The following is a 27,045-nucleotide window of genomic DNA, read 5'->3' on the forward strand; positions in this document are numbered from 1 at the left end:
AAGAATAAATCGGTTAAAGCTCATGGGGTTGTGTAAGAAGAATCGGTTATCATCCAGGATAAATATAATTCGAGCAAAAATTAATCAATGGCAATAAGATATCAATGATGATCGGATTAAACCGAGCCAATGATTATAACTAACCGAACCCCTTTTTATATAAAGAAACAATTCAACACCACTTAACCATTTAATAAAGATAAATCTAATGAACATATTAGATCTTATCTATCGCCATGACTAGTGGGGCACGAGGCAGAATCATGCAGGCTGTAGAAACAACAATAGACTCGACGACCCTAACTCATTACTAATATCAGTGGGGCATGAGGCAGAATCATACAGGCCGTAATACAATAACAAGATCATGGGGCTAACACATCTTTTAACTTATCTCTACTTCAACGGTCTCGTAATGTGAACTGTTCGTGAAAGCACTCGATATCGACTAAATAGCCGATTCAGGCATAGTGCACAGTTAAGATCATGCCTTCTCAAGAACGGATCTATCAACCAACGATCTCCACTCCATGGTGCTAACAGTGGGGTGAGAGGCAGAATCCCATAGGCCGTGATAACGGGCCATGAAACGGTTTTCGCTAACCAATAGATCTACTCAAGATCGAACATGCCTTAACCGCACGCTATGCACGATTAAGATTGACGTAAAACAGCCGATAAAAACATAACTCATCGCTTAAGATGTAGATTAGATCAGTTTTAGATTAGCAAGCGATGGGTTAAATAAGATATAAAGCCGATCCAGATCAATCTCAATCGTTCAGAGTGATATTGCTGTAATTCGATAAACAATAAAAGCAATAAGCAATATCGGTAACTTAATGAATCTATCAAAGACTGCCATTCTAAGGTAGAGCCGATAACTTGATCTTGATCTAATTCACGCAGTGGGGTGTGAGGCAGAATCACACAGGCCACTCTTGAAATAGACAAGAGTCGATAACTAGCTTATACCAGAGTCGTAGTGGGGGTCGACCGGGTCGATGCAGCCATACGAACAGAGGTATAAACCATGACGGTACTTACAGATAAGCAGTGGAGGTCGACCGGATCGATGTAGCCGTACTCGCTGAAGAACTCATCGAGATCTACTCTACTCCTACTCCTAAGGGGTGGCCGGAGCCGAAAAAAGTAAATTGACTTGTATTTGATTGATTGTGTGTTTTTACAATAGACCGCGAACTCGTATATATATACATATACACGAGTCAGTCTTTGCCGTGTACAAGCATGACTAAAAAATAAAGATGGAAATATAATCTGAGAATATATCTCCGTTGAGCCGAGTCCGGATCTCCCATGCACGCTCTGCAAACGTGGCCATGCAAATATAATCTCGTGCACCTGTCAGATGACTTCCGTAGACTTCGTTGGCAAATAGAAATTGATCTATGGCAATTGGAATCAACTAAATAATCTTCTCTTTGCTGCCGTAGTACAGGCCAAGATCTCGTGCTTTCTGTAACCAAGTTTTCTTCTATAAGCCATCTTTCCATCGTTGCCTCCCACATACGTGACAACATCTAAATATAATATTTCTTTTCCTTCTTGAGCACTGGCAATCACATCTCATTTTCGAATCAATCTTGTGCATGTGCCAAAGCTGCGTTCTGCAACTGATCAACATCTTGTCCATGAAATATCCCTTATTTAGGAAATGTCCTTGTTTTTCTGATATCATCGGACGATCTCTTCCTTTGTAGGGAAAGCTTACCAAATTTTGGTGTAAACACCCATACACAGTGGCCATATACAAGCATGTAGCTCATAGGAACGATGGCATGTTAATCTATATATAATACTTGCATTGCTGCGGTGGGTGCCAATTTTACCTTACCATGACTCATGCGAATATCATCCACCATTCAGACATATCATCATTTTCTTCATGAACATAATTATTCTCTTTCTTAAGATCAACCATGATCCTTGTTTTTTGAGAACGTTTCTTGTCATTACCCAGGTCAATATCATGATAAAAACTTGTGAATGGGGAGTGAATTTCCAACTCTTTGAGCTCAGGAACCATGCTCACCTCAACTTCAACAATCTCCAGCACTTCCATGACAATCATCTTGATCTTTTTGAGGCGTGGAAATTTGGATGAAGCAAATACAAGTTTCTTGTCCTTGTACGGGCCAGGGTACAATGCAAGGGTGGCAAGAAATGGCAGCTCAGACAGCTTGCTAATGAATTTGAGTCACATATGTTTTTTCCAGAGAAAGCATGATGAGATTAGGGAGACAAAAGGATTCACTACCATGTAGATCAGATGAATATACCAGATCCCCACTTAGGAACATAAACTTGACACGTCGGAGTGAAGCGGTGGTGAAGACATTTGAAGGAATAATTTTACCTTCTAAGATCAGGGTCCTAAGGCTCTCAAGTTTCTCTAGAGCATCAGAAAGAGCTTTCACATTGACATGTGAGATATGCCAGATTGACAAGAACTCAAGATGGACCATCTCTCCTAGTGTCCTTTCCAAAGTCAGCTCCTTCGAAACTTCTTCAAGATCTATGGAGTCAAGTGTATGCAGCTGCTTCAAGTTGCCAATTTGCTTGGGCAGTCTGAGGACAAAACCAAGGACATGTCTCAGGGTCTTAATCATCCAAAAGGACCTTGGGTACTCTCGGACATTAGTTTCCCTCACATCCAATGTTTGGAGGCTAGTGAGTCTTCCGATGGACCGTGGGATATGTTTCAGTGAACATGATGTGATGCCAAGGTACTGCAAGTGCACAACATTGCCAATTGCACTTGTCAAAGTCTCACCAATCTCAATGCCTTGCAGATTGATGACACGGAGAAACTCAGATCCATGAAATAGTTCCTTGATGTGATATCTGATGTCTTTCTTCATCTTAGAGATTGCCCTTCATTGAGATAAATGAAACATATATGCCCGACTTCCTTAGGACCTGTGCCCCTGGTCACCTTTATTAGGCTCTTGCTCAAACTGAGAGAAGATGGATCGTAGCTGTCATACTTGATTTTATGGATAAAATGGGATGCTGTCGACACAGAATTTTTGTCTCTGTGCCGAGGACACACGCAACAATCCGGAAGGGTCCGTTCGATGGAGCAGATCCGCCTAGCTTCAGCGCAAGGGTGGTCGATCCTGCGCAATCCTCCCGAGACATGCCAGTCAATTTGACCCTGTAATTGAGAAGGAGAGAAAGCTCATCAGTAATTAAGGGTGGAACGTGCCGGTGTTGCCAGACAGTCCCGAATGTGTGGCTCTGAGAGCCGATATGAGAGGAGATCGACTAAATAGTCGATTTCAGCATATTCATAAGAATAAATCAATTAAAGCTCATGGGGTTGTATAAGAAGAATCGGTTATCATTCAGGATAAATATTATTTAAACAAATATTAATTAATGGTAATAAGATATCAATGATGATCGGTTTATACTGAGCCAATGATTACAAGTAATCGAACCCCTTTTTATATAAAGAAACAATTCAGCACCACTTAACCATTTAATAAAAATAAATCTAATGGACATGTTAGATCTCATCTATCGTCATGACCAGTGGGGCATGAGATAGAATCATGCAGGCCGTAGAAACAACAATAGACTCGACGACCCTAACTTATTACTAATATCAGTGGGGCATGAGGCAGAATCATGCAGGCCATAATACAATAATAAGATCATGGGGCTAACATATCTTTCAACTTATCCCTACTTCAATGATCTCATAATGCGAACTGTTCGTGAAAGCACTCGATATCGGCTAAACAGCCGATTCAGGCATAGCGCACAGTTAAGGTCAAGCTTTCTCAGGAACGGGTTTACCAACTAACGATCCCCACTCCACGGTGCCAACAGTGGGGTGAGAGGCAGAATCCCACAGGCCATGATGACGGGCCATGGAATGGTTCTCGCTAACCAACAGATCTACTCAAGATCGAACATGCCTTAACCGCACGCTATGCACGATTAAGATTGATATAAAACAGCCGATAAAAACGTAACTCGGGCAAGCGATGAGTCAAACAAGATATAAGGCCGATCTAGATCAATCTCAATCGGGCAGAGTGATATTGCTGTAATTAGATAAATAATGAAAGCAATAAGCAATATCGGTAACTTAATGAATCTACCAAAGACTGCCATTCTAAGGTAGAGCCGATAACTTGACCTTGATCTAATTCAAGTAGTGGGGTGTGAGGCAGAATCACACAGGCCATACTTGAATTAGACAAGAGTCTATAACTAGCCCATACCAGAGTCATAGTGGGGGTCGACCGGATCGATGCAGCCATACGAACAGAGGTATAAACCATGACGGTACTTACAGAAAAGTAGTGGAGGTCGACCGGATCGATGTAGTCATACTCGCTGAAGAACTCGCCGAGATCTACTCTACTCCTACTCCTAAGGGGTGGCCGGAGCCGAAAAAGTAAATTGACTTGTATTTGATTGATTGTGTGTTCTACAATAGCCGGGGTTTGATATTTATACCAGGAGTCTAAACATGAATCCTACATGAGCACGATTTGTTACAATCTTTGGCAAAAAAAATGAAAACATTTCTAATTTTAAGATAACTTCGACTCTAATCTTTCCCTTTTTGTAGAGCCCAGCGTGTCTCGTCCCAGCGCCAATCATAGATTCTATCATTATTTGCTGGCGCTATCGGAAGAAAGCCGATTCTAATACTGCATCCGAATCAGCTGGTTTCGATCTGCACACAATTGATCCCTTGCTGACATGATTTTGGGAGCTCTCGAGCTTCTGAGATCCTTGTTCCAAATTCTGGTGTAAACAGATGCAAAATCTTATGTACGTCTAGAGATCAGTCACACACATAAGCCGACAAATTATAGATAGTATCATCACAAGTGTTTATTACATTAAAAATAATAAGACATAGTTTTCACATAAATGTAGCAGAAGTATAAAGAAAAATCTCTCGCGGAAGCTTCATATCACAGGGATGTCAACTGGTTGTCCATAAGTCTAGTAATCATCAGGAAAGTCGTCATTACCATAGCCATCTGTTACCCATCCAAGATTTTTATCCAAATAATAAAAATAAACAAGCGTAAGTACGTGTCGTACTCAACTAAGTGTAACATGGGGTTCATGAGGCTCAAAAAGCTTGACACAGGTTCAACAGCCTGAAGGGGCACCTCCGTGCGGTGGTGGACCTGTCCAGCCGGGGTGTGTGTGCTGAGGCGAAGGAGTCGGGTTCGAACCCGACGACTGTTGCTGCACAAAGGAGAATTGAATTCATTAGTATCTACACAAGCTAAAGGACTTGATCAACCATATATATATACTCACCGGAGTGCCTAGAGCCAGAGGAGTAGGAGGCGCAACTGGAGCGAGCAGCGACTGGGGCACCACCACACCCGGGAGAGCGGTGCCGAGGCTCGACATGAATGAGAACATGTCCTGCATCCTCTGCGCCTCGGCCGCCCTCTGGGCCCTTAGGACCTCCCACTCGGCCCTCTCGGCCTCCCTCTGGGCCCTCTCCCTCTCCCTCTCGACCCTCTCGGCCTCCATCCTCTCCACAGTGGCCTACAATATTCAATCACCAACGTTTAAACAATGCAAATGCAATGTACATGTGTAAAAGTAATGAACGGCGAATGAAATAGAACTAACCTGGAGTGCCGCCATCTGCTGCAGTGTGCTCGCCTACCGAGGTCGAATGGGGACGGAGGAGCTCGTGCTCTATGCTCGGATCTGGGCGAGGTTGGGCACAGAGGTCGAGTCGACCATGTTGGAGGCCATCCAGTACTGGCCGTGCTGCTTCCCTCCTCCGAGCCTCATCACGAGGTCGGTATCAAGGGGCTGGGTGGCGGGGTCGAAGTCCTCCCCATGCCGCTCGTGGGCCGCCGAGGCGTAGTCGGTGAGCTTGCTGTGGATGCTCGTGTTGCTGTACGCCTCGGGCCCGTCCTCCGGGTTGTAGACGGTGTCCGAGGCTATCGCCTTGCCCTTGTGTGCCATGGCGTACGCCATGAACTCATTGCATTCCTGGCCATCATGCGACTGGGACTGTGAGGAAAACACAAAGACGATTAGAAGTAATGAGAATTGAGCATTAGAACAAATAAATAAATAAGTGCGTAGCGTGTACCCAGGCCTAGGCGTACGAACTGAGGAGCCGGTTGCCTTGGTGGTGCGCCGGCCCACCCATCTGCAGGCGGCACTCCCGACGGAGGGCGTGCCTCTCCCTCCACTCATCGAAGACCCACTTGTCCACGATGGCCGCCCAACAGTCTCTATGGGTGGCGCACCAAGGACACATCTGCATGCCATCAAGTATTAGAAATGTTAGAATATAAAATGAAGGCTACCTATTCTTTATGGAATGAGTCAGTAACAATGTTTTATAACTTACTGCGAGGTACTGCTCCCTGGTGAGTGTCATGGTCCTGGCCTCGCTCTTCCCCGGGTACCGACCAAGGACATCGCACGAGTGGTTTATGTGGCACTGCAGCCTCGCCTCATAGTACAGGTCCGTGACTCGGCCCCTGCATGCCCTGTCCTGCACCTTTGTCACCCAGGCGGGGTCATGCCCCTCCTCCAACATGAAGAAGTCCTGCATACAGACATCATGTGTCCTTTCATTATTTCAAGAACGTCTAATGAATTCATAGTATTGAGCAATGTAGTGTGATGTAGACTCACCCAGAACTCACGCCTGATCCGCTCCTGTACGGTGCCATACACAGCGTCCACGGCGGAGTTGAAGTGGTCCCACGTCTAGGGAGGTGACTCAACCTGGGCATGGGTGACCAAACCAGGGTAGTGCAGGCGGATCAGGCCGCTGAGGATCCCATTGCACTGCCGATGATCGCCCTCAGACACAAGTTCCCAGTTCCTACAGGAGTCAGTAAGAAGAATTGTTAGTCCGCAGTTTGGTTTTCAGCATATGAACAAGAAGAGATGCAAAATGAACGGATACTTGTCGCCCTTGGGATGAATCACCGGCCTCCTCTGAAACAGGATCGGCCGCGCCGGGAGCTACGAGGACCCACGCAAGTACGGTACCGATGAGGTGCTCGAAGTGGAACCCCCCGCCACCCCCAGAGGAAGTGTCACCCCCCGCCACCCCCTAGAGGAAGTGTCACCCCCTCCTGTCTGGGGGGCAAGCTGCTGGTCCTCGTCGTTAGTGGTCGTCGTCCGGTCCTCCTCGGGTGGGGGGACGGCAGACGACTGCACCGCCCTCCTCGGACGGCTGTGGGGGCGGCGGGCCGGATGGCTCCTCGCCTCTGTCTCCGCCTCCGCCCCCGCCTCTGCCTCCGCCTCCGCCTCCTGAGTCATCCTCGCATAGAGCGAGTTGCAGGTCCAGGTCCGCCTTTCGCCCGGCATTTTGTCGAGTGCCTGTAAATACAAAGAGTAAACCAGTTAGCACAATATAGACAAATATAGAGATGCAAAATGAACAAAACATAACTAGAAAATAATAATAATATAGTATTACATGAATTAGAAATAATCTTCAGGATCGGCAGCGGCCGGATCATAAGTGTCGTCATCACTATCAATATTGTCTAACATTTCTGCCTCATCTCCATCGTTGTCATTAATGGCAACGCCAAACCGTAATCGCTCAAGCAGTGCTAAGTCTTTGGCATTTTGCACCTCTTCTCCATCATCCTTATCTCCATCATCCTCATCAATGTCATTGTCTACTTCCATGCCCATCAGCGAAAACATGTCTATGTCAAACGTGCCATCTAGCCCATCGGGTTGATAGAACTCCCCTGTATATGTGTTTGGGTCAAAGTTGTAATCCTCATCGTTTGGGACAGACACTTTGCCATGCGGTGATACCAACTGCGCAAGGTACCAACCCTCAAGAGTGGGATCTTTTTGGCACGCCCATGGAAGATAATAAACTTGCGTGGCCTGTTGAGCCACAATATAGACATCATCTCCTTGATAGAGGGAATCTTGTCGAATTTCAACTTGTCCAATCTCAGGGGCTCTTCTCGTGACATTGGGATCGAACCAATGGCATTTGAATATGACTGGCTAATGACCTCCGCGAAGCTCAAAGTTGAGCTCATATATTTCTTCGACTATGCCGTAGTAGTCGCGGTCATCGGTGCCGGGCATACGAACTCCAGTATTCGTGGTTTTTCGATTGGGCCGACTGAGCTCGTGGCTTCTTGTGTGGAAGCGATAGCCATTCATGTCATATACGGTGAATGACTTGACCCTATAGGGGAAGCCTTTGACAACCTGTTTCAACTCTTCATCCATTTCCACATCCGTACGTGCCTGTAAGGTGAGGGCGGATAGATCATTACTCGCTTGTAGGAGCAAAGTGGGATGTCATAGATGGAATGATGTAAATTAGATGGTACCTTCTTTTCGAACCATGAAATGAAATTGGGCACACCATCTTTGAGAAGACTATCTTGTTCTTAAGGGGAAGGATCCCTATTTCCTGTCCAGTATGTATTCAGAAATTCCCTGAAAAAGCAAGAGACAAGGGGGTTGGATAGATAGACGATAGTGACGGCGTATGTAACAAGCTCATTGAGAACTTACTGCACATAAGGGTTCACTTTGTCAAGGTTCAACAACACATACAACATGATAGTGCGCCACTCATCATTCTGCAAGGTCTTGGTGCTCGAAGCGCTTGCCATGCCAAGTTGACCTTTGAAAAGGCTGAGATTTGATGACCTCTCGTCGGTGTTGTAACGAGGGATTGGATTGTGCACGCTGGGAAGGCTATCCTTATAGTATGATGTTGTGAAGTTTGACACCTCCTCAAGAATGAATGCCTCAATTCTAGCTTTATTTCTACACTTTTTCCGAAGAACCTTTAGACATCTCTCGATTGGATAGCACCAACGGGCTTGCACGGCCCCCCCATTCGTACCTCGTGAGGCAGGTGCAAAATCAGATGCTGCATTGAGAGGAAGAAGCCGGGTGGGAAGATCTTCTCCATCTTACAGAGCAACACAGGTGCCACTTTCTCTAAGTCATCAATCACGGCCCGAGATAGCTCCTTGGCACAAAGCTGGCGGAAGAAATAGCTCAACTCTGCCAGGACACGCCACACATGCTCAGGGACGAAACCTCTGGTCATCGCTGGAAGGAGCCGCTCAATCCATATGTGGAAGTCATGACTCTTCATCCCTAACACTCGGCAAGTGGACACGTTCACTCCCCTCAGATTCACCGCATACCCATTAGGGAACATTAACGACTGAACCCACTGACATACTTCCCTCCTTTGGTCCTTCTTCAAAACAAAATTGACCGAAGTCCTTTTCCATTTCTTGCCAGGCGCGGGAGTCTTCATCACTTGCTTTGGTCTATCGCACAGTGCTGCTAGGTCCACTCTTGCCTTAACATTGTCCTTTGACTTTTCTGTGTCCATGAGTGTTCCCCAAAGCGCCTTGGCGATATTCTTCTCTGTGTGCATTAAATCAATGTTGTGTGGAAGAAGATCATTGAAATAGGGAAGCCTAGTCAAGCCTGATTTATGAGTCCACATGTGGTACTGACCATATCCATCAAAACGACCTTTCTCTTTATCAACTTTGAGAGCCTCTATCTCAGCGCGGATCTCGGCAGCGGTCATCATCTGAGGTGCAGGATCGGTGACTTCAACACCTTTCGTGAAGTTCTTGATGTCTCGTCTGAATGGATGGTCAAGGGGGAGGAACTGACGATGTTGGTCGAATGAAGAAAAATTGCCACCACTCTTCAGCCAAGTGAACCTCACACCTGCCTTGCATATTGGGCATGGGAACTTCCCGTGAACACACCACCCGCAGAATAGGCCATACGCCAGGAAGTCATGCAGGGAGTAGTGGTACCACACATGTGTTGTGAAGTTTCTCTTTGTAGCTCGGTCGTATGTCAGTACCCCCTTTTCCCAAGCATCGATCAAATCATCGAACACAGGCTCCATGAACACACCCATATTGTTCCCCGGATGTCCAGGAATTATCAGCAACAAAAATACGTTCTTGGGTTGAAAGATGACACCGGGGGGGGGGAGATTCAGGGGTGTCACGAACGCGGGCCAACAAGTGTATGGGGCCGCGGACAATCCATATGGGTTGAACCCATCTGTTGCCAATGCTACACGTACAATGCAAGCCTCCTTAGCTTTAACACGATGTATGCCATCGAAATGGGTCCAGGCATCGCCATCCGATGTGTGTACCATCTTGTCCGGATTGTACCTTTTGCCATTTTTGTGCCATGTCATCTGTTTCGTGGACTCCTCTGTCATGTATAGCTGTTGGATCCTCGGTATGAAAGGAAGGTACCGTAGGACCTTCGTAGGGATACTCAGCTGTTCCTTCTTGCCATCACTAGTGTCGACCTCCAGGTACCTAGAGGATTTGCACTTTGGACAGTGCATTGCTCCCTCGTGATCTTTCCTAAAAAGGACGCATCCATTCGGACAAGCATGAATCTGCTCATACGTCATCTTAAGTGCACGAAGAAGTTTCTGTGACTCATACAAGTTCTTCGGCAGTATGTGATCCTCCGGAAGCAGGGATCCAAAAACTGCCAACATACCATCGAAGTTGTCCCGACTCATGCTAAACTGCGACTTCAACCCCATGATGCGTCCAATTGCATCCAGCTGCGATACCATTGTCTTTTCGTGCAAGGGCTTCTGCGCTGAAGACAACATATCATAGAACGCCTTTGCGCTTTCCTCCGGCTTCTCCTCCAATCCTTCACCGAACCGTGCCTGCTGAATGTCATCCATCCAGTCTGCTACCCCGCCATCTCCATCATAATCCTCGAGACGCTGTCTCACCACCTCCTCTCTAATACGATTGGCTTCGCCATGGTGGATCCAGCGGGTATAGTTTGCCGTGAATCCATACTTGATAAGATCTTCCCCCACGAGCCTCTTAATTTTTCTTTTCTTGTTGCCACATCTGCTGCACGGACACATCATCCGGGCTGACCCTTTAGCAGCCTCGCCAAATGCATGCTCTAGGAAAGCATTGGTCTTGGTCATCCATTCTGGGGTCATACTTGCGTGGCCCGTGTACATCCACTCACGGTTATCCATCCTCTGGCACATGCATATGTAAGCGAGTAATAAAAACTGTAGGTAAATCCACAAGGCATTCCTACTATACATCTAATAGGTGAAGGATAGGTCCTAATCCCACCCGAGGATGCATAGATGAGGTTGGCTTCCATGGTCCGCTCCTATACAAGACAGAATTTTGGCAGCACCTCCCCGCTGTTCTCCCGATACACGTCCTGGCAGGGAGATTGTGTATTAGGAGAACAACGAGGAGGTGGTGCCGAAACTCTATCTCGGACAGGAGCGGGCCACAGAAACCAACCCATCTATGCATCCGTGGGCTGTCCAAAAAACGTGGACAATCCGAAACAGGTACGGAATTTGGTATGCAAAGATCTGCATACCAACGACCGTATCTCTTTCGGATGGGAGACGCCTAACTGGGGTTACACGAGATACAAGTATGGAAGATGGGTTATACCTAGGTTGTCAGTGAGGTCAGGCTAGTGGGGCGGTGGCGAGTCGCTGCAGTGGCGAGGCGACACGGTGCAGGCAAAACCGCAACGCCGATGAAGACGATCGGGGTCGCCGAGTGCCTCCCAACGGTCCTCGTCCTGCAAAGAAAAGGCAAATGGTTAGACTCCATTGAAAATTTCGGCAGCACCTCCCATGCACGGAGAGGTTCCCAAAACCTGCAAAAAACATTGGCACGAAGGTCAACAACCACATGTATACCAAACATAGGCACGAAGGCTAGCAACCACATACATACAACAATAACTACTACTAACACTAAAACTATGAACAACAACTACAACTACTACTGTCACTACGACTTACTAACTAATACTAACACTACTAATTAACTACTACTACTAACACTACTACTTACTAACTAATACTAACATTAGGGCATACCTTGCCAGCGAGAATGCGAAGTCCGAGGGCCGGCGATGACAACGGGGACGACCGCTACGGTGTGAGGGTCGACGAACCGAGGCGGCACCTTTCTTCTCCTCTCTTCTCCTCTTCTCCTCTTCTCCCCTTCTCCTTCTCTCCTCCCCTCCTCCTCTCTTCTCCCCTGCCTCCTTCTCCTTCCTCTCCTCCTCCTCCTCCCTTCTCTTTCTTCTTCTTCCTCCTCCCCTTCTTCTCCTTCCTCCTTTCCTTCCTCCTCTTCCTCCTACCTCCTCCTCCTTCCTACTACGGGCGCGTGGGCGCGTTGGGCGCAGGGCTGAGGCACGCGGGAGCGCGAGCCGGGGAGCCGGCGGGGCGGGCGCGCGCGCGTGTGTGGTGTGTGCGTGGTGTGTGTGCGTGTGTCCGATTTTTTTTATATTTCAAACCTCTTTGCCGAGTGCCAGATCCGGGGCACTCGGCAAAGAAAGTATTTTGCCGAGTGCCCCCGATCTGGCACTCGGCGAAATAAAAAATTAAACAAAATCCTGTCAACAGCATTCAGCTTTTAGTTGTCACAATTTTAGTATAAGAGTAGCAACAAGTTATTTTAATCCCATAGTAAACACATGATCAATGTAAACAGAAATAATGAATAGCATAAACAGATAATTCTTAGTGATCATCTATTCCATAAGGGTCCAAGGCCGCTCATGACCGTGAGCACGACTGATATACCAGTTTTACACTCTACAGAGGTTGTACACTTTTACTGTGAGTCGTGATACCCATATGCCCGGGTAAGTTCCTCCCAAAACAATTCCAAGGTGAGCTGGCAGGGTTCACTATGAAGCTTTTCAAAGGTTTGTCTAACAAGTTAGGGCCATTAGATTCAATCAGCAAACAGATATAGGAACCCCCTTGTCGAATGGCACAATTCCATTATGGCTATACACATAAGAGTAGAGGCTAACCTATACCCGATTCATCAAGCCATTCTTACGCCTATAAAGGTAACCACTAACAAGCTAGAAAATATTATCATACTGAGCTAAAGTCAGAGCAATGTAGCCCTCACAGCTGTACTATAAGTCCCGGATGATCACTTAGAGATAAGTCCTTAGGGAGAGGGATTTGAAACATTTAGAAAGTAGCTAAACACTCCAACCCCCTGTTTCCAAGTTGCTAAAAAGTCATATTTTAATGTTTATTGCATATACCATTAGTCAAGTTACAAGATCATGGTTTAGTTAAGTACTAGCAAAGCTACCCAATGCATATGCCATAGGAGACAAGGTATAAGTTCAATTCTAGGGAATCCCTATCAAGGTGACACATGCAATATGAATTAAATGTATTAAAGTTGATAGGAAACAAGGATAATCCCTTGCTATACTTGCCTTTAACAAAGTGCTCCTGTTGTTCCTGTTCGTCAAAGTAGTACTTGTAACACCCTAAAATTTATACTTTTGAAAATAGAATTAAAATAATTTATTTAAGCATTTTATGCTCAAGAAATATAGGAAAAAGAATACTTTTCATTATATTAAAACTCATCATAGGGTGTAGCAACATGGTTGTGCATACATGCTGGTGCATTTGATTTATAGCAATGAGTGGTTGAATCCAAAATTCAAAATGAATTCAAAATGCTTTTGAAAATGAAATTAAAAATGGTTTTGAAAGAAAAGAAAATTTGAAAATAAAAAGACTTTAAAAAGTTGTAAAATTTATTTTTGGAAAACTTACCAAAATTTCTCTTTTTATTTGAGTTGAAAAGTATATTTGAAACTCTATTTGAATTTGCATTTGGTTCATAATTGAATTTGGTTTTGAAAACAAAATAGAAATGGAAAATCCTCTTCTAGCCCGGTCGGCCCAGCTTCCCCTCTCTCGCGCGCGGCCCATCTCTTTCCCTTCATTCGCGCGGCCCAGCTAAGCCTCAGTGTCGCTTCCCTCTCTCTCGGCCTAGCGCACCCCGTGGCCCAGTAGTGCGCAGACGCCGTCCTCTCTCTCACTCTGTCATGGACACCTCGGGCCCGCATATCAGTCAGCACTGTCTTCTACCTCATGTCGTATCCGTGTCGGACACTGCCGCCGATGGAGTCCCTGTCCGCCCCGCGTTGCCTTGCCTTTCGCTCCAAGAAGCTTCCCCGCCTTAAATACCGATGCCCGCACCGCGCCGCCCTCCCTATCTCTTTCCAGAGTGACCGCCACCTCATAGCGCCGCCGTGTCGAGCCAAAAACCTAGCGCCATCGTTCGCCATCACCACGCATTGTCTCCGTGCCTCTTCTGCCATCGAGAACACCTAGATGAGCACGCTGTTCTCCGATATGCCTCTCGGTGTTCTTCGTATGGTTAACCATGGCCTCTGCGCTATTTTCACCGAGCTCCAGCGAGCTCTGGTCATCACCAGCCATGGCACCACCGCATGGAAGAGCCGCTCCGGTGACCCCATCCCCATTAACCTTTCTCAGCCGTCCATCCAAGAATAGACGGCCACGATTAGATCCCTAGCCCAGCATACCCCTTCGGTCCACCAAGACCCGTGGACGCGGTTCACTGTCACCAGTCCACAGCACAGCGCACCCGGGTCACGTGCTCCAGCCAACCCTGCTCTGCCACATCACCGAGGACCAGGTCAACCGCCGGCTGCTGCTGCTCTTTTGCATAGAAGCCCCTGCAGATCTATGATATAGAACCCACCGTCCATCTCTTTAGAAAATAATTAAATCCAGGCCCTTGGTTTTTCCATTTTAGCCTCTTCCCTTTCTCCTCTTAGTGCCCGCGGTCCACTAGCATATTTAAAAATCAAATTTTATTTATTTTAATTTGAAAATTAAGTTTCATCTATTTACAAAATTGCCACTACCTTCTGTAGGATATATCTTCTTCGTTTTAACTCTGATTTGACCCGTTCAAGATGCGTTAGATTCGTAACGACATAATCTATGTATTAATAGCATTGTTTAACATGTTTAAAGCTTTTGAATAAAATAGTAATTAATCTATATGTAGTTACTTTCCCAATTAAAAGCAATTAGGGTTTTTCACTAGTCTTTTGTAAATAAAATCAGATTAATCTTATGTTGGATTTCTAATACTAATATAATTTGGTTTAAAACAATTAGATATTCTTTGAAGTATCTTATATATTTTTTATAATCATTCAAATAAATGGAGTTTATAGTTTTCCTTATTCTCGAATAAAAGCAACTTAAGTTTTTCACTCCAATCTTTTCTAAATAAGGTAAGATTAGCTTTCTCTTGGGTTTCTAAATCAAAACTAATTTGACTTAATATGATTTAGATATTTGTATAGAATATAATATATATACTTTTATAAAATAAATAAAGACTATAGTTTTCTTTTCCACGTATAAAGTAAATCTTTCGGTTGTTGTATCTTTTTCGTTATAGCTCCGATTAGCGAGCTTTTTCACGTCTGTGTGTTCGTAGCAATATGTAGAACATCTTTAAAACCTTTTTATTTGTTGTTTATTATAGTTGATGTACTATTCTAATTTAGATCTATTATTTGCTTCGTGTATGATTGCGTGGATGCTTGTGTGGTGCTTTATGATCATGTCCAGTCGGTGAGCTATACGTGGTGAATCAAGAAGCAGATCTTTGAAGTTTTGGACTTGAAGAAGAATCAAAGTTTAAGGCAAGTATAGCATGGGATCTTCCTTGTTGTCCTATTCACCTTAATATCATTTTAATCATATGCATGTGTCTACCTTGATTCCTAGCTATTTGATATCCTGGATTCCTTGATTCCTATGGGTTATTCACCTTAATATCATTTTAACCGTAGTAATTTTCCTAGCTATTTGATATCCTGGATTCCTTGATTCCTATGGGTTATTGCATTAGGTAGTATGATGCTAGTGCTCAACTAAAGCCATGATCTTGTAACTTGACTAATGGTATATGCAATAAACATTAAAAGATGCTTTTTAGCAACATGAAACAAGGGGGCTAGAGCATTGGGCTATTTTATGGTGTTCTAGATTCCTCTCCCTAAGAACTTATCTATAAGTGATCATCTGGGACTTATAGTACAACTGTGAGGGCTACATGGCTCTGGCTTTAGCTCAGTATGAGGACCTTTTTCTAGCTTGTTAGTGGTTACCTTTATGGCGCAAGAGGGGCTCCGACAGGTATGATCTCGGCCTACCAAGAGGTGCACTTTGGTTTCTTGATATTTTGTTAGTCACTCCTTGGAGGGGGGTTCATGCTTATTGATGGGGAAACCTTAGCGGCCCTAACTTGTTAGACGAACCTTTGAAAGGCTTCATAGTGAACCCTGCCGACCTTCCTTGGTAGTGGGTTAAGCGGCTTGTGACCTCGGACGAAAGGGTAAATCACGATGCACAGTGAGAGTGTACAACCTCTGTAGAGTGTAAAATTGTTATAACAGCCATGCTTATGGTCACCAGTGGCCTTAGAACCCTTATGGAATAGATGATGAACATTGATGATACTAATGTTGAAGATGCTCACTAATGATTACTGTTTATGCTATTTATTATTCATGTTTACATGATCATGTGTTTACATGGGCTTGTGATAAACTTGTTGCTACTCCATTGCTAAAATCATGACTCATTAAAAGCTAATTGCAGTTAAACCAGTGTCAGCCTTTTGAGCCTCATGAACCCCATGATATATTTGTTGAGTACGACATGTACTTATGCTTGCTTTACTTTTTAAATCTTTGGAAAAATCCTGGATGGGTACCAGATTGCTAGAGTTTGGAGGAATTATGCTTGTGATCAACCAGTCAGTTGTCCCTATGGAATTGGAGTCTTCACCTGAAGATCAAAGTTGTTTTCCACTGTTTGCTGTCCAAGGTTATATCCTTTATACTAGATATGTTATATATCAAGCATTGTCTGTTGATATTACCTTTATTTGTAGCTATATGTGAGATTTGACTTTCTGGGCTCACATATGGTGTGTATCTGGTTTTGTCCTTAAAACCGGGTTCTATAAAGTGGCATCAGAGCAATGTTGACTGTAGGATGCAAGCCTCGTAGGAACTGGTTGTTCAAAGGTTTAGAAGTTGCTACAAAAACCCTTGCTCTATGAACCTTGATATTTTTTCTCTACTATATCTCTACCCTTGCTATTCATCTCTACCTTGGTGCATATTTTAAAGTCTTTGTTCTCATCTTCACTCCTTAGTTTGATATGCTTTTAGAACTGTTCCTCACCACCTTCTTGCGTAATCTGAAGATGAGTCTTAGGATTGTCACCCCTAGTACAATGAGGACAATAGTATCGCAAGTTGAGTCAATGATTGAATGGTGCGCCTTTATTGTTTTGTTGAATTGTCATTATGCTTATGATTGTTTTGAATCTTTGTAATGATTGCAATGATCTTGCTAGGTATTCCCACAATTTCATTTAGTTTATAGGCCTAAGGTATAAGGATCAGTGCAATAAATAGTTGGGTTTTGGTTTCTCCTATTTCCTCTATCTTGTCTTTCGGAGCAACCTATTTTCTCGGCTTATATATCTATTCTTCGATGACCAAAAATCATGAGAAAAATTCTAGACAATAGTAGACTTCAATATTTTCTGTGACCATAAGAACCGCCCTCATATCTATTTTGGTTATGGAATTATGAAAATCACAGGACGATGCAACCGCGCTGTCTAAAATCTAGAGCAGTTTCTATTGTGCACTATTTTTGACTACCTAAACTGCAGAATTTGGAAAAGTGTTCTATAAGCAAGTTGTGGAGGATTTGATAAGCTTTTGAACGATATAAGCTACAACTTTATTGGGTTAACAGAATGAGAGCTATGGCTATTTTACTGCACTACTATTTTCCCATCCCGTGAGTGAAATTGAGTTGTCTGTTCACACCTTTGCACATGAGTTTCTTTGGGATGTCAGGATGCCCTTATGCTAGTTAATCCATCTAGAAGAAGGTGCAAGCTACCCTGTTTGATCTTTTCTTATGGGGGGTAGCCAAGTTGAAGAATTAGCCAGATGAAGTTTCATGCGTTCTAGTTATTCATTTGGAAGCATCAATTATCTCTGTGGTGGGGTCTTGTCTTGTCTCTCATACTATCAATCCTATCTTGCCATCCCTTGAAGCTACATTTAAGAATGCTATGAATGACAGAGTCCTAATTCATACATGTTGATAACAGATGGTTGCTATCAGGAGAAGTGCTTTACAAGGTGCTAGAAGGAATCCTACCAATTCTAGTCCACCACCATCCAATTCCCCATCTATAGAGCAATCTTTGATGACACAGACTCAAGTTATTACAGTCTATTGCTCAAAATGTGTTGAACAACCCACATCAAATGCCACCTATTGACAAGTGTGGTGAATTTATGAAGGGACACCCACCGACATTCTCTCATACAAGCAAACCACTAGAAGCTGATGATTAGCTTAGAGCTGTGGAGCGACAATTGGACATAGCTCAGTGTGACCACCATGAAAAGGTGCTTTATGCTTCTAGTCAACTGCAAGGAACTGCCCAAGATTGGTGGGAGTCATTTGAGTATGGGCGTCTCAACAATGGTCCTGCTATCACTTGGTCAGGAATTCAAGGAGAAGTTTTAGGTCCTATCATATTCCGTTAGGTGAGGTAGAACTTAAGCAAGAAGAGTTCCTCAACTTGAAGCAAGGATCTATGTCAGTGTGTGAGTATCGTAACTGGTTCATTACTCCTGAAACACTCCCAAGGTGAGTAGGCAGGGTTCACTATGAAGCCTTTCAAAGATTAATCTAACAAGTTAGGGCCATTAGATTCACTTCGACAAACAGATATAGGAACCCCCATGTTGAATGGCACAATTCCATCATGGCTATACACATAGGAGTAGAGGATGTCCTATACCCGATTCGTCAAGCCATTCTTATGCCTATAAAGGTAACCACTAACAAGCTAGAAAAGGTCCTCATACTGAGCTAAAGCTAGAGTCATGTAGCCATCACAGCTATACTATAAGTCCCAGATGATCACTTACAGATAAGTCCTTAGGGAGAGGAATCTGAAGCTATTTAGAAAGTAGCTAAACACTCCAGGCCCCCTAGTTTCCAAGTAGCTAAAAAGTCATATTTTAATGTTTATTACATATACCATTAGTCAAGTTACAAGATCATGGTTTAGTTAAGCACTAGCAAAGCTACCCAATGCATATCTCCGTAGGACACAAGGTATAAGTTCAATTCTAGGGAATCCCTATCAAGGTGACACATGCAATATGAATTAAATGTATTAAAGTTGATAGGAAACAAGGATAATCCCATGCTATACTTGCCTTGAACAAAGTGCTCCTGCTGTTCCTGCTCGTCAAAGTAGTACTCTTGATCACCCACGAATTGCTCACCGTCTATACTCGATAATCACAACAATATACAAGCATCCAGAAGCAATCTTGCGTAGCAAACAAAATCTATAGATTAGAACAGTATACCAACTAGCATAAAGTCAAGATGAAAAGTTTGTAAAACAAATGTACGTCTCCCTATGAACACATAGACGCGAAGATCACAAAAATCAAAGCTAAAACGATGAAGTTATGGATTAAACAAGATTTTCTTTAGTAAAATAATAGATTCAATCTATCCTAAATTTTTAAAAGTTGAAAACATGCTTAACAGTAGTATGAACATGTAGACTACTCAATTATGATCCTAACGCAACTTGAACGGATCAAATCGGAGTTGAAACGGAGATTTTATGGCTAAAACAAGATTAGTGGCAAAATAGTAAATAGATGGAACTTGATTTTAGAATTTAAATTAATAAAATTGGATTTTCAACCGAACCAGGGACTGTGGACGAAATATTCCAGAAAGCGGGGGTCTCTTAACAAAATCATAGGGACGGTGGGTTGAAATGCAAATAATTATAAGGGCCTTTTTGCAAAACGACAGGCGGAGGGGAATGGTTAGATTTGATCCGTTGGATCATGATTGAACAGCATAGATTAGATCGGAGGGGGAGGGAAACAGCCGGCAAGGTCGGCGGCGAGCTCCGACGGCGGCGCCATGGCCGTAGGTGGGCGGTGCAAGTGATTTATGGCATACGGTCCACGAGGAAACAAACCGAAGGCACCAGGAGAAAGAGGAAAAGACGGCGAGCTCGGATAGGTAACTTACCAAGGCGCGGAGCGGATGGAAGCGGTGCGCGGCTTCGGTGGATTGAGCTCGGCGGTGGCGGCTAGGGCTAGCGTGGCTTGGCGTCTCGGCGAGGCAGCTTCAAAGCTTGGGATGGGGAGGCACAGCCACGGGCACTTGGTATTTATGGCTAGGAGCAGCTTGGAGCTCAAGGCAAGGGTGAGGCGTGGCGGCCGCGGACTTCCGGCAGTGGCAGAGCAGTGTCCGTGCCGGACACGAGCTGGAGGAAGGAGACGACGCGGTTGACATGCGGGGCTGGCTCATCAGCGGCACAAGGCATGGGTGAGATGGGCGCGGCGACGCGGCAGGAAACTGGGCCGTCTGCTGGGCCACCGCTGGAGAAGAGCGACGCGTGGTGGGGAAAACAGGCCGAGCTAGGCTGAAAGCTAGGGAGAGGGTAAATTTTTCTTTTCTTTTTCTGAACTAATTTTCCAAACCAATTTTGAAATACAAATTCAAATCTAATTTGAATCCTTTTGAAGTTTTGCTCAAATACAGTCATCACAAGAACAAATATGCAACAGCATGAATGCATAAACATGTATGTAGACCTATATTTGATTTTAATTTTAACAAAGTTATTATTTTTCTAAATTTCAATGCTCACAAAATGCATAATTAAATTATTTTCTCCTATTTTAAAACCATGCAAATTTTAGGGTGTTACAGTAGCTTTGGCAATGGATGGGGTAGGATAGCATATTTGTCAGTGTAGTTCTAAAGAGAGAGGCGGCGAGCACTAGTTAATGTAGGAATATCATCATGGCTATGGAGCTCCATGAAGCTTGCTTCTTGTGCTTCTATCTGCAAAAAGTCATGGACTTTGTTTTGGATTGTGACCGACGTACTCCTGAAACTAGAATCATCATCCATTTTCACTCGGTTGACAGGGCGGACCGAGCCTAGCTCGGGTGGCAGGCCTTGCTTGGTTGGAGGCTACCGGCCGGAGTTTGATTCCCACAGGAAGCGAATTTCCGGTCTCGCACCCAAAAAAATCCTCTCGCTGTGCACGCGAGCCTGGTGACTGCATCGGCTACGGTGCGCCTTCTGGCTGCGTCCGGCCTGATGATCTGTCCCGGTTCACTTGGCCCTTCGGGGTATGTGCCAGGGTTCGGGGGTTTTCTCGACCGGGGTCATACGGTCCCTTCCTATGACATTGCCGTGAGGGCGGTTCTTCCCTCACCGGTCGAGTTTTTTTTTCACTCGGTTGACAAGATTCCGATTAATCAACTCAGATAGGTAGATGTAGCCAATCTTCTCCATTGTCTTCCTGCCCTTTGAACTTAGAAATCCCTCTGCAACCCACATAAATACCAAGCTACGTGCCTCAATTGTAGTGTTAGTTGGCAACGCAGCAAAGTAGAGGAAGCAACATTTTAGCTCATGTGGAAGATCATCAAAGCAAACTGACAGCATGCTTTCAAGATTCGCTGATGGCTTGGACTTAAGGTAGTGAAAAACCTTCACCCAATCACTTGGGAACACCTTGGTTTGCATTAAGACCTGATAAAAGAACAACCACCAAAGGTAACCCTTGGGTGATTTTGAAAATACTCTTTTGGTACTTCTTAAGGTTTTTATCTTGCAGTTCCTTAGGTAGCCTCCGACGAAACAATGACATGGAAGCATCTTCTGTCAGTTTTTTTAACTGAATGGTGACATGATGGTAGCTGCTAGGTGGCTCTTCTGGTTTACCTTGTGTGATATGCACTACTCTACTACCCCTAGGCCCAACTGGGATGCTAGTCAAAAAGTGCTTCCATTCAGTACCACTGACTTCACCATCTATCACGAGCAGGTAATTCTTATTTTTCAATTTATTTTGCAGCATCTCCTATGCCAATTCTTTAGGGCAATTCGTGTCGTCTTGTGTCAGTTGCTGAGTAATTTGTTGAAGGATGTTGGGAGCAGTCAAATAAGGCGCAAAACTTTCCATGGCTTGCACTTCAAACACTTTCTTCTTTTCCATTTTTTTGTATATGTCTCTCACAAGAGTTGTCTTGCCAATACTACTTTCTCCGGACACAGTGATCATGACTGGATAGTGTTCTTTGCCCTCTTGGTGTTCAGTTAAGTTATTAACAAGGGCTTCCTCTAATTGGTTGTGCTCCTCCACATATATCAGCGCATCTGAATCAGTGGACATCATCCCTGAGATTCAACCATTGTATAGTGGTTAGTCCCAGTAAGTTTAGTCTGAAGAGTAAGTTGACAATCAAACATAGTGCCAAATACAATCTATCCATTGCCCATCGATATTTCTTAAGAAAAAATGAAAATCATTTTCCACTTCTTTCAGTCAATATATGCCTCGATCAGCTAAAGTTACTCTGTAAATAAAAGCGAGAAGGGATGCCACTTATAACACTACATGCACAATACAGAGGCATGCATCTTAAGACTGCCGTCACACTGCCTCTATAAATCGATTCGCAGAGGTAGCATGGGTCCTTGGACCCATTGAATGGAAGTTAATCGCTACCTATGAATAAATTAATGAAGGACTCTCCGAAAATCCTTTTTTAGTAGCGATGGGCTGCCTTTAAGAACCCATGTGTTGGCGCAAAAGTTGAGTACACATCAATGTATGGATATATCATAACCGATGAACTCGTGGCTCTTCCTGTAGAAACTGAACCCTCCTTTTTTTATGAAACTGGACTATTCAATTTTCACTTATAATCGTAAAAATCTGCGAACAATTACCCTGAAAGGGACTACGTTGTGGCTACCACAACTAGGGCTGGTCTAGGGTCAGTAGTATTGCCACCTAGAACACCTGAAGTCGTCTTTGAGATAACTAGCATGTATATCTCTTCATGTTCCAAAATTGAGAATGGGTTTAGTTGCTTAAATTCAAAAGGTTCAAAGAATTTTGTTATCTAGTTATTAGCTAAAAATTATTAAAATACCAAACAAGTTTGATTCATTTTAGTTTATAATCATTTTTATATCTATTTTTGTTAATTTTGTATTTCTTTTTGTGAAAATAAAAGAGCTCTCTTGTTTCATAGTTGATTGATTGAATTCCAAATAAAATCTATATTTATAGGAAATTCTCAAATATTGCTTACTTTTTTTTGACAAATATTGCTTACTTCATATAAAAGGAAATCCTAATGACTAGAATTCTCTAAGTTTTAGAATGTCTTGTTTAAGAGACTAAGTATTTTTTTATCGGAATTCAATTATGGAATAGCCTTCTAAACTTAATTAACTATTTGAATTATTCTCTATTGGCCCCTCTTAGATCTTCTTTCTCCAATCTTGGATTAGGGAATGAAGGGGTTATTCACGAGTACTAGCAGCTTCATTATGCACCAGCTCATGATCTTCATATCGATCTATTATCCACCTCTGCGTCTATTCTTTCTTAGCTAAGTAGGTGGAAGATCCATCCAATATAATGTAGTTATATCATGGACTCAAAAAATGGATGTGAATATGACTGAAATACATGATCTTCACATGTATCACTTTTCATGATACCTTAACCTAAAAGGTGGAATAGCGATTTTTGAACCATTTCCTATAAGAGAATGACTTCCATTACTTTGAGAAATGGATTCTATATCAATAGGAACCATACCTTATCCAACTAGGAAAGAAAATCGACCATGTAACCCTACCCCCAAACTATATAAGGCATGTAGGGTCCCTAGGTTAGGACAGAGCCAATAGACGCTAGAAAACATCCACATCTACATACAAAAACAAGCAATATAAACCACCAAACACGAGACATATATATGGTATTAACTCATTCTGAGGGCCCCAACCCATCTAAATTTGTGTCTTTTGTGTTACTATCTAGCTCTAGATCCAAAGCATATATAACCCCACCTAATAATTATTGGGCATACCCTCATATTCATTATTACTGGTAATAAACAACTTTCATGGTAGGAAAAACAAGGTACATGTAGGTAGTTTGGCTATTAGTCGCGTTATACAAAAGATATCCTTAGACAAGGAAACATTGCTAAATATTTTGAAAAGTATGATCCAAACTGTTTCACTTGGGACTCTGTGTATAACATATCTCCCCTTAACCAACTATAAACGCATTAGGTGGGGTACATTACAGGGGAGGTCAAACTTAGATTGCAAAAAAGACTAGGAGCTAGCCGATAAGACACCATATCATATCGAAATCAAGAACCTTCTTACTACACAGTTAGGAGTTTACATGAGATCATATGATTAGCTAGATCTAAAACATATATGTTGCAATAATCTGCTTTTGATATAATGAAAAAAAATTACTAGATGCGGGGATATTACCACCTGGGAACCCTAAATATATCACTATCCTGACTTAATAATAAAAATAATTTGCATTGTAAACTTTTTAATCATTGAAACTTTCTAAGACTTGAAATCTTATATTTGAAACCTAAGAATCATATTTTTGAATTCTTGAAGTTTCAACTTTAAAATGAACTAAAACAATCAGTCTAATATTTCTGAAACTTGAATCATGTTAGAGTTCTCAAAGCTCTTATTAATGTTCTAAAAGTATAGTTAATTCTTTACTTTATAAGAAAACTATTGCTGCACGACCAGTTACAATGGTGACATTGCTCGTAATACTCTCCTCCCCACACGAGTACACGACATACCACAATCGCATACCCACGAATGCTCCTATCACATGCCTACAAATGAACTCCTAAAACCATTCAATTTCAACCATAGTGGCTAAGTCACACCCTTACAACTCAACCACCACACAAAAATTAGTTTGTTACCACCTAAGGGAAAGTACATTGGTGATTGGTAAGTGTAAGGAGTCTTATATATATGTTGTCTCATCCAATACCACATTGGATTTTGGATGATGTGGATGAGAGACGACGGGAGGGGGGGACTGAGGGAAAGAGGCGGTTGTTTGGAATTAACACAAGACAACCTAAAGACTACACATTATATGAGTTGCCTGTTAAGTCGTCTCAAGACTATGTGGCACAACATCACACCGACTATATGATGATACCAATGTACTTAAGAGAATATATTGGAGACATAACCCACCAGAAGAGTAAGATCCTCCATTGGTACTCACCGGGGGAACTATGGTGTGTGTTTCCTTAGATAGGAATTATGCTCAATTTAATTAAACGAGATTTTTTATCTATCTATCCCATTGATCAGGACAACATAATTAATGTGCCCTATCAATCAAGTAAGGCACAAAATTATTCTGAAATGTAAGTGAATGTGGCATTCACCCATTTCATTCTTCAATTTTTTACTAAAAAAAGCAAGACGACGGAAGTTGGAAGGCAAATAATTCATCTCTATTGGATTATTTGTAGGAAAGAAATCTATAGAATAGTGATCTTGTCACATAAGTAGTGATTTCTTACTCCCTACCATAGGAATGACACAAGTGAAATCAGCTATAGAATATAGTTAAGTACAAAAGGTAATCTGTCTACTTACAACTTTCTATGAGTGTAACGTATAGATGTTGAGGTAGAAGGTTTCCATGTCACATCTGTCTTCTTATTGGAATAATCCTCTATCTTGTATTTTTCTTTGTTTTCAATGATGCCATCAAGCCTCATGTTGATGGCTCTAATTTTTGTAGATAGGCCGCGTCTCATGCGTACTTGAGTTTTGAATGTTTCAAGACATATCATAGTAGGACGAGCCCACCTTGGGTACCTTCAGAATGCATATATGAGCATATTATAAACTAGAGAAGATTTTTGTGAACCTATGTGGAGCTGGAGCAAATATAAAAAGAAGCACTGTTCATAATAAAAATGTAGAGATATTACAAGGGAAAAGGGTATATTATTTCAGATTTGCTCCACATCAATTGTCTGATCTGTTGCAACCATTCGGCCATCATTTTTTTACGAAACTGGACGGGTGGGAGCCTCTACAGGAATTTATTAACAGCATAAAAAGGAACAGTATGCAAGATAAAGCAACTAAGAAACAAAGAAAGAAGGCCATCAATTTTGTGGATTGTAGGATCATGAACAGACTGCTCTATATGATTATCTAGTGTAATTGTTAGATATGCATAGCCCTTTCATGTTAATTAGAGAGGCTGTCTTCTAGAATCGTTTTTGTGGTAGTGTATCGCCAATCTATTACTTCCTCCGTTCCAAATTATAAGACATTTTGACTGCATAGAGAAAGCTCTGTAGTATTTAGGGAAGCTAGCTAAAACGTTTTATATTTGGAACGGAGGAAGTATTTCACGACCTTGATGGGGACTAACATACTTGCATTGGGGTTGGGGGAGTACTATCTCCGTCATCCGAAGTCGTAGTTGTTCTTGGCAAAACTGTTGGAGTTGTTCCAAATTCACTCCAGGATATAGGCCGGGCTTCTGACGGAGCGAAGCGGAGGCCCGTCGCCGGAGGCTTGGGCCGGATTGGTAAGCCGCCATAGGCGTGTAACCCAAAACTTGGTACGGTATATACACCCTTGCTAGGGTTTCGTGGAGACTTGATTCTCTTGTAAGCCGCCATAGGCGTGTAACCTAAAACTCTTGAGATAGTGAGATTGTTGCTGGCTGGTGCCCGTGGTTTTTCCCCTTCACATCGGAGGGGTTTTCCACGTTAAATCGTGTGTCTCCTCTGTGGCTTGATTCTTTACTTCATATTCTTATACGTCGTTCATAACAAAAACTTGTTGGTATACTACTTAAAGCTGTGTGCTACGGATCGACGACTATAAAGGTGGGTGGGTATATACCTGGACAAGTCCACATGGAGATGGTAATGATCGAGGGCGTCCTCGGCGTCGAAGACGGCGTCCCGCGTCTGCAGCGTCCAGACCCTGGTGACTTCGTCGGTGATGGCACGGCGCCTGGTGTCGGCCTCGCGGAGGAAGGCCTGCAGCCACATGAGCTTGTCCCAGAGCCGGTGGATGTCGGCGTTCACCCCCACCAGCGCCCGGGCCTCGCCGACGGCCACCTCCTGCAGCCTCCCAACCAGAGGCCCGATGATCGCCTCCGCCAT

The 27,045-nt window shown here is 43.4% G+C and overlaps 1 protein-coding gene and 1 pseudogene across 1 annotated transcript; both read right to left on the reverse strand.

Moving 5' to 3' along the window:
• Positions 1-1,805: 1,805 nt before the first annotated feature.
• LOC136506545 (putative disease resistance RPP13-like protein 2) lies at positions 1,806-27,045 on the reverse strand (annotated as a pseudogene).
• LOC136506546 (uncharacterized) lies at positions 10,340-11,053 on the reverse strand (the record flags this gene model as incomplete). The annotated part of the gene is made up of 1 exon (XM_066501459.1): positions 10,340-11,053. A coding segment is annotated over exon 1 (714 nt), but the record flags the coding sequence as incomplete, so codon positions are not given.

This window comes from Miscanthus floridulus, chromosome 15 (genome assembly GCF_019320115.1).
Source record: "Miscanthus floridulus cultivar M001 chromosome 15, ASM1932011v1, whole genome shotgun sequence".
NCBI classification, from domain to species: domain Eukaryota; kingdom Viridiplantae; phylum Streptophyta; class Magnoliopsida; order Poales; family Poaceae; genus Miscanthus; species Miscanthus floridulus.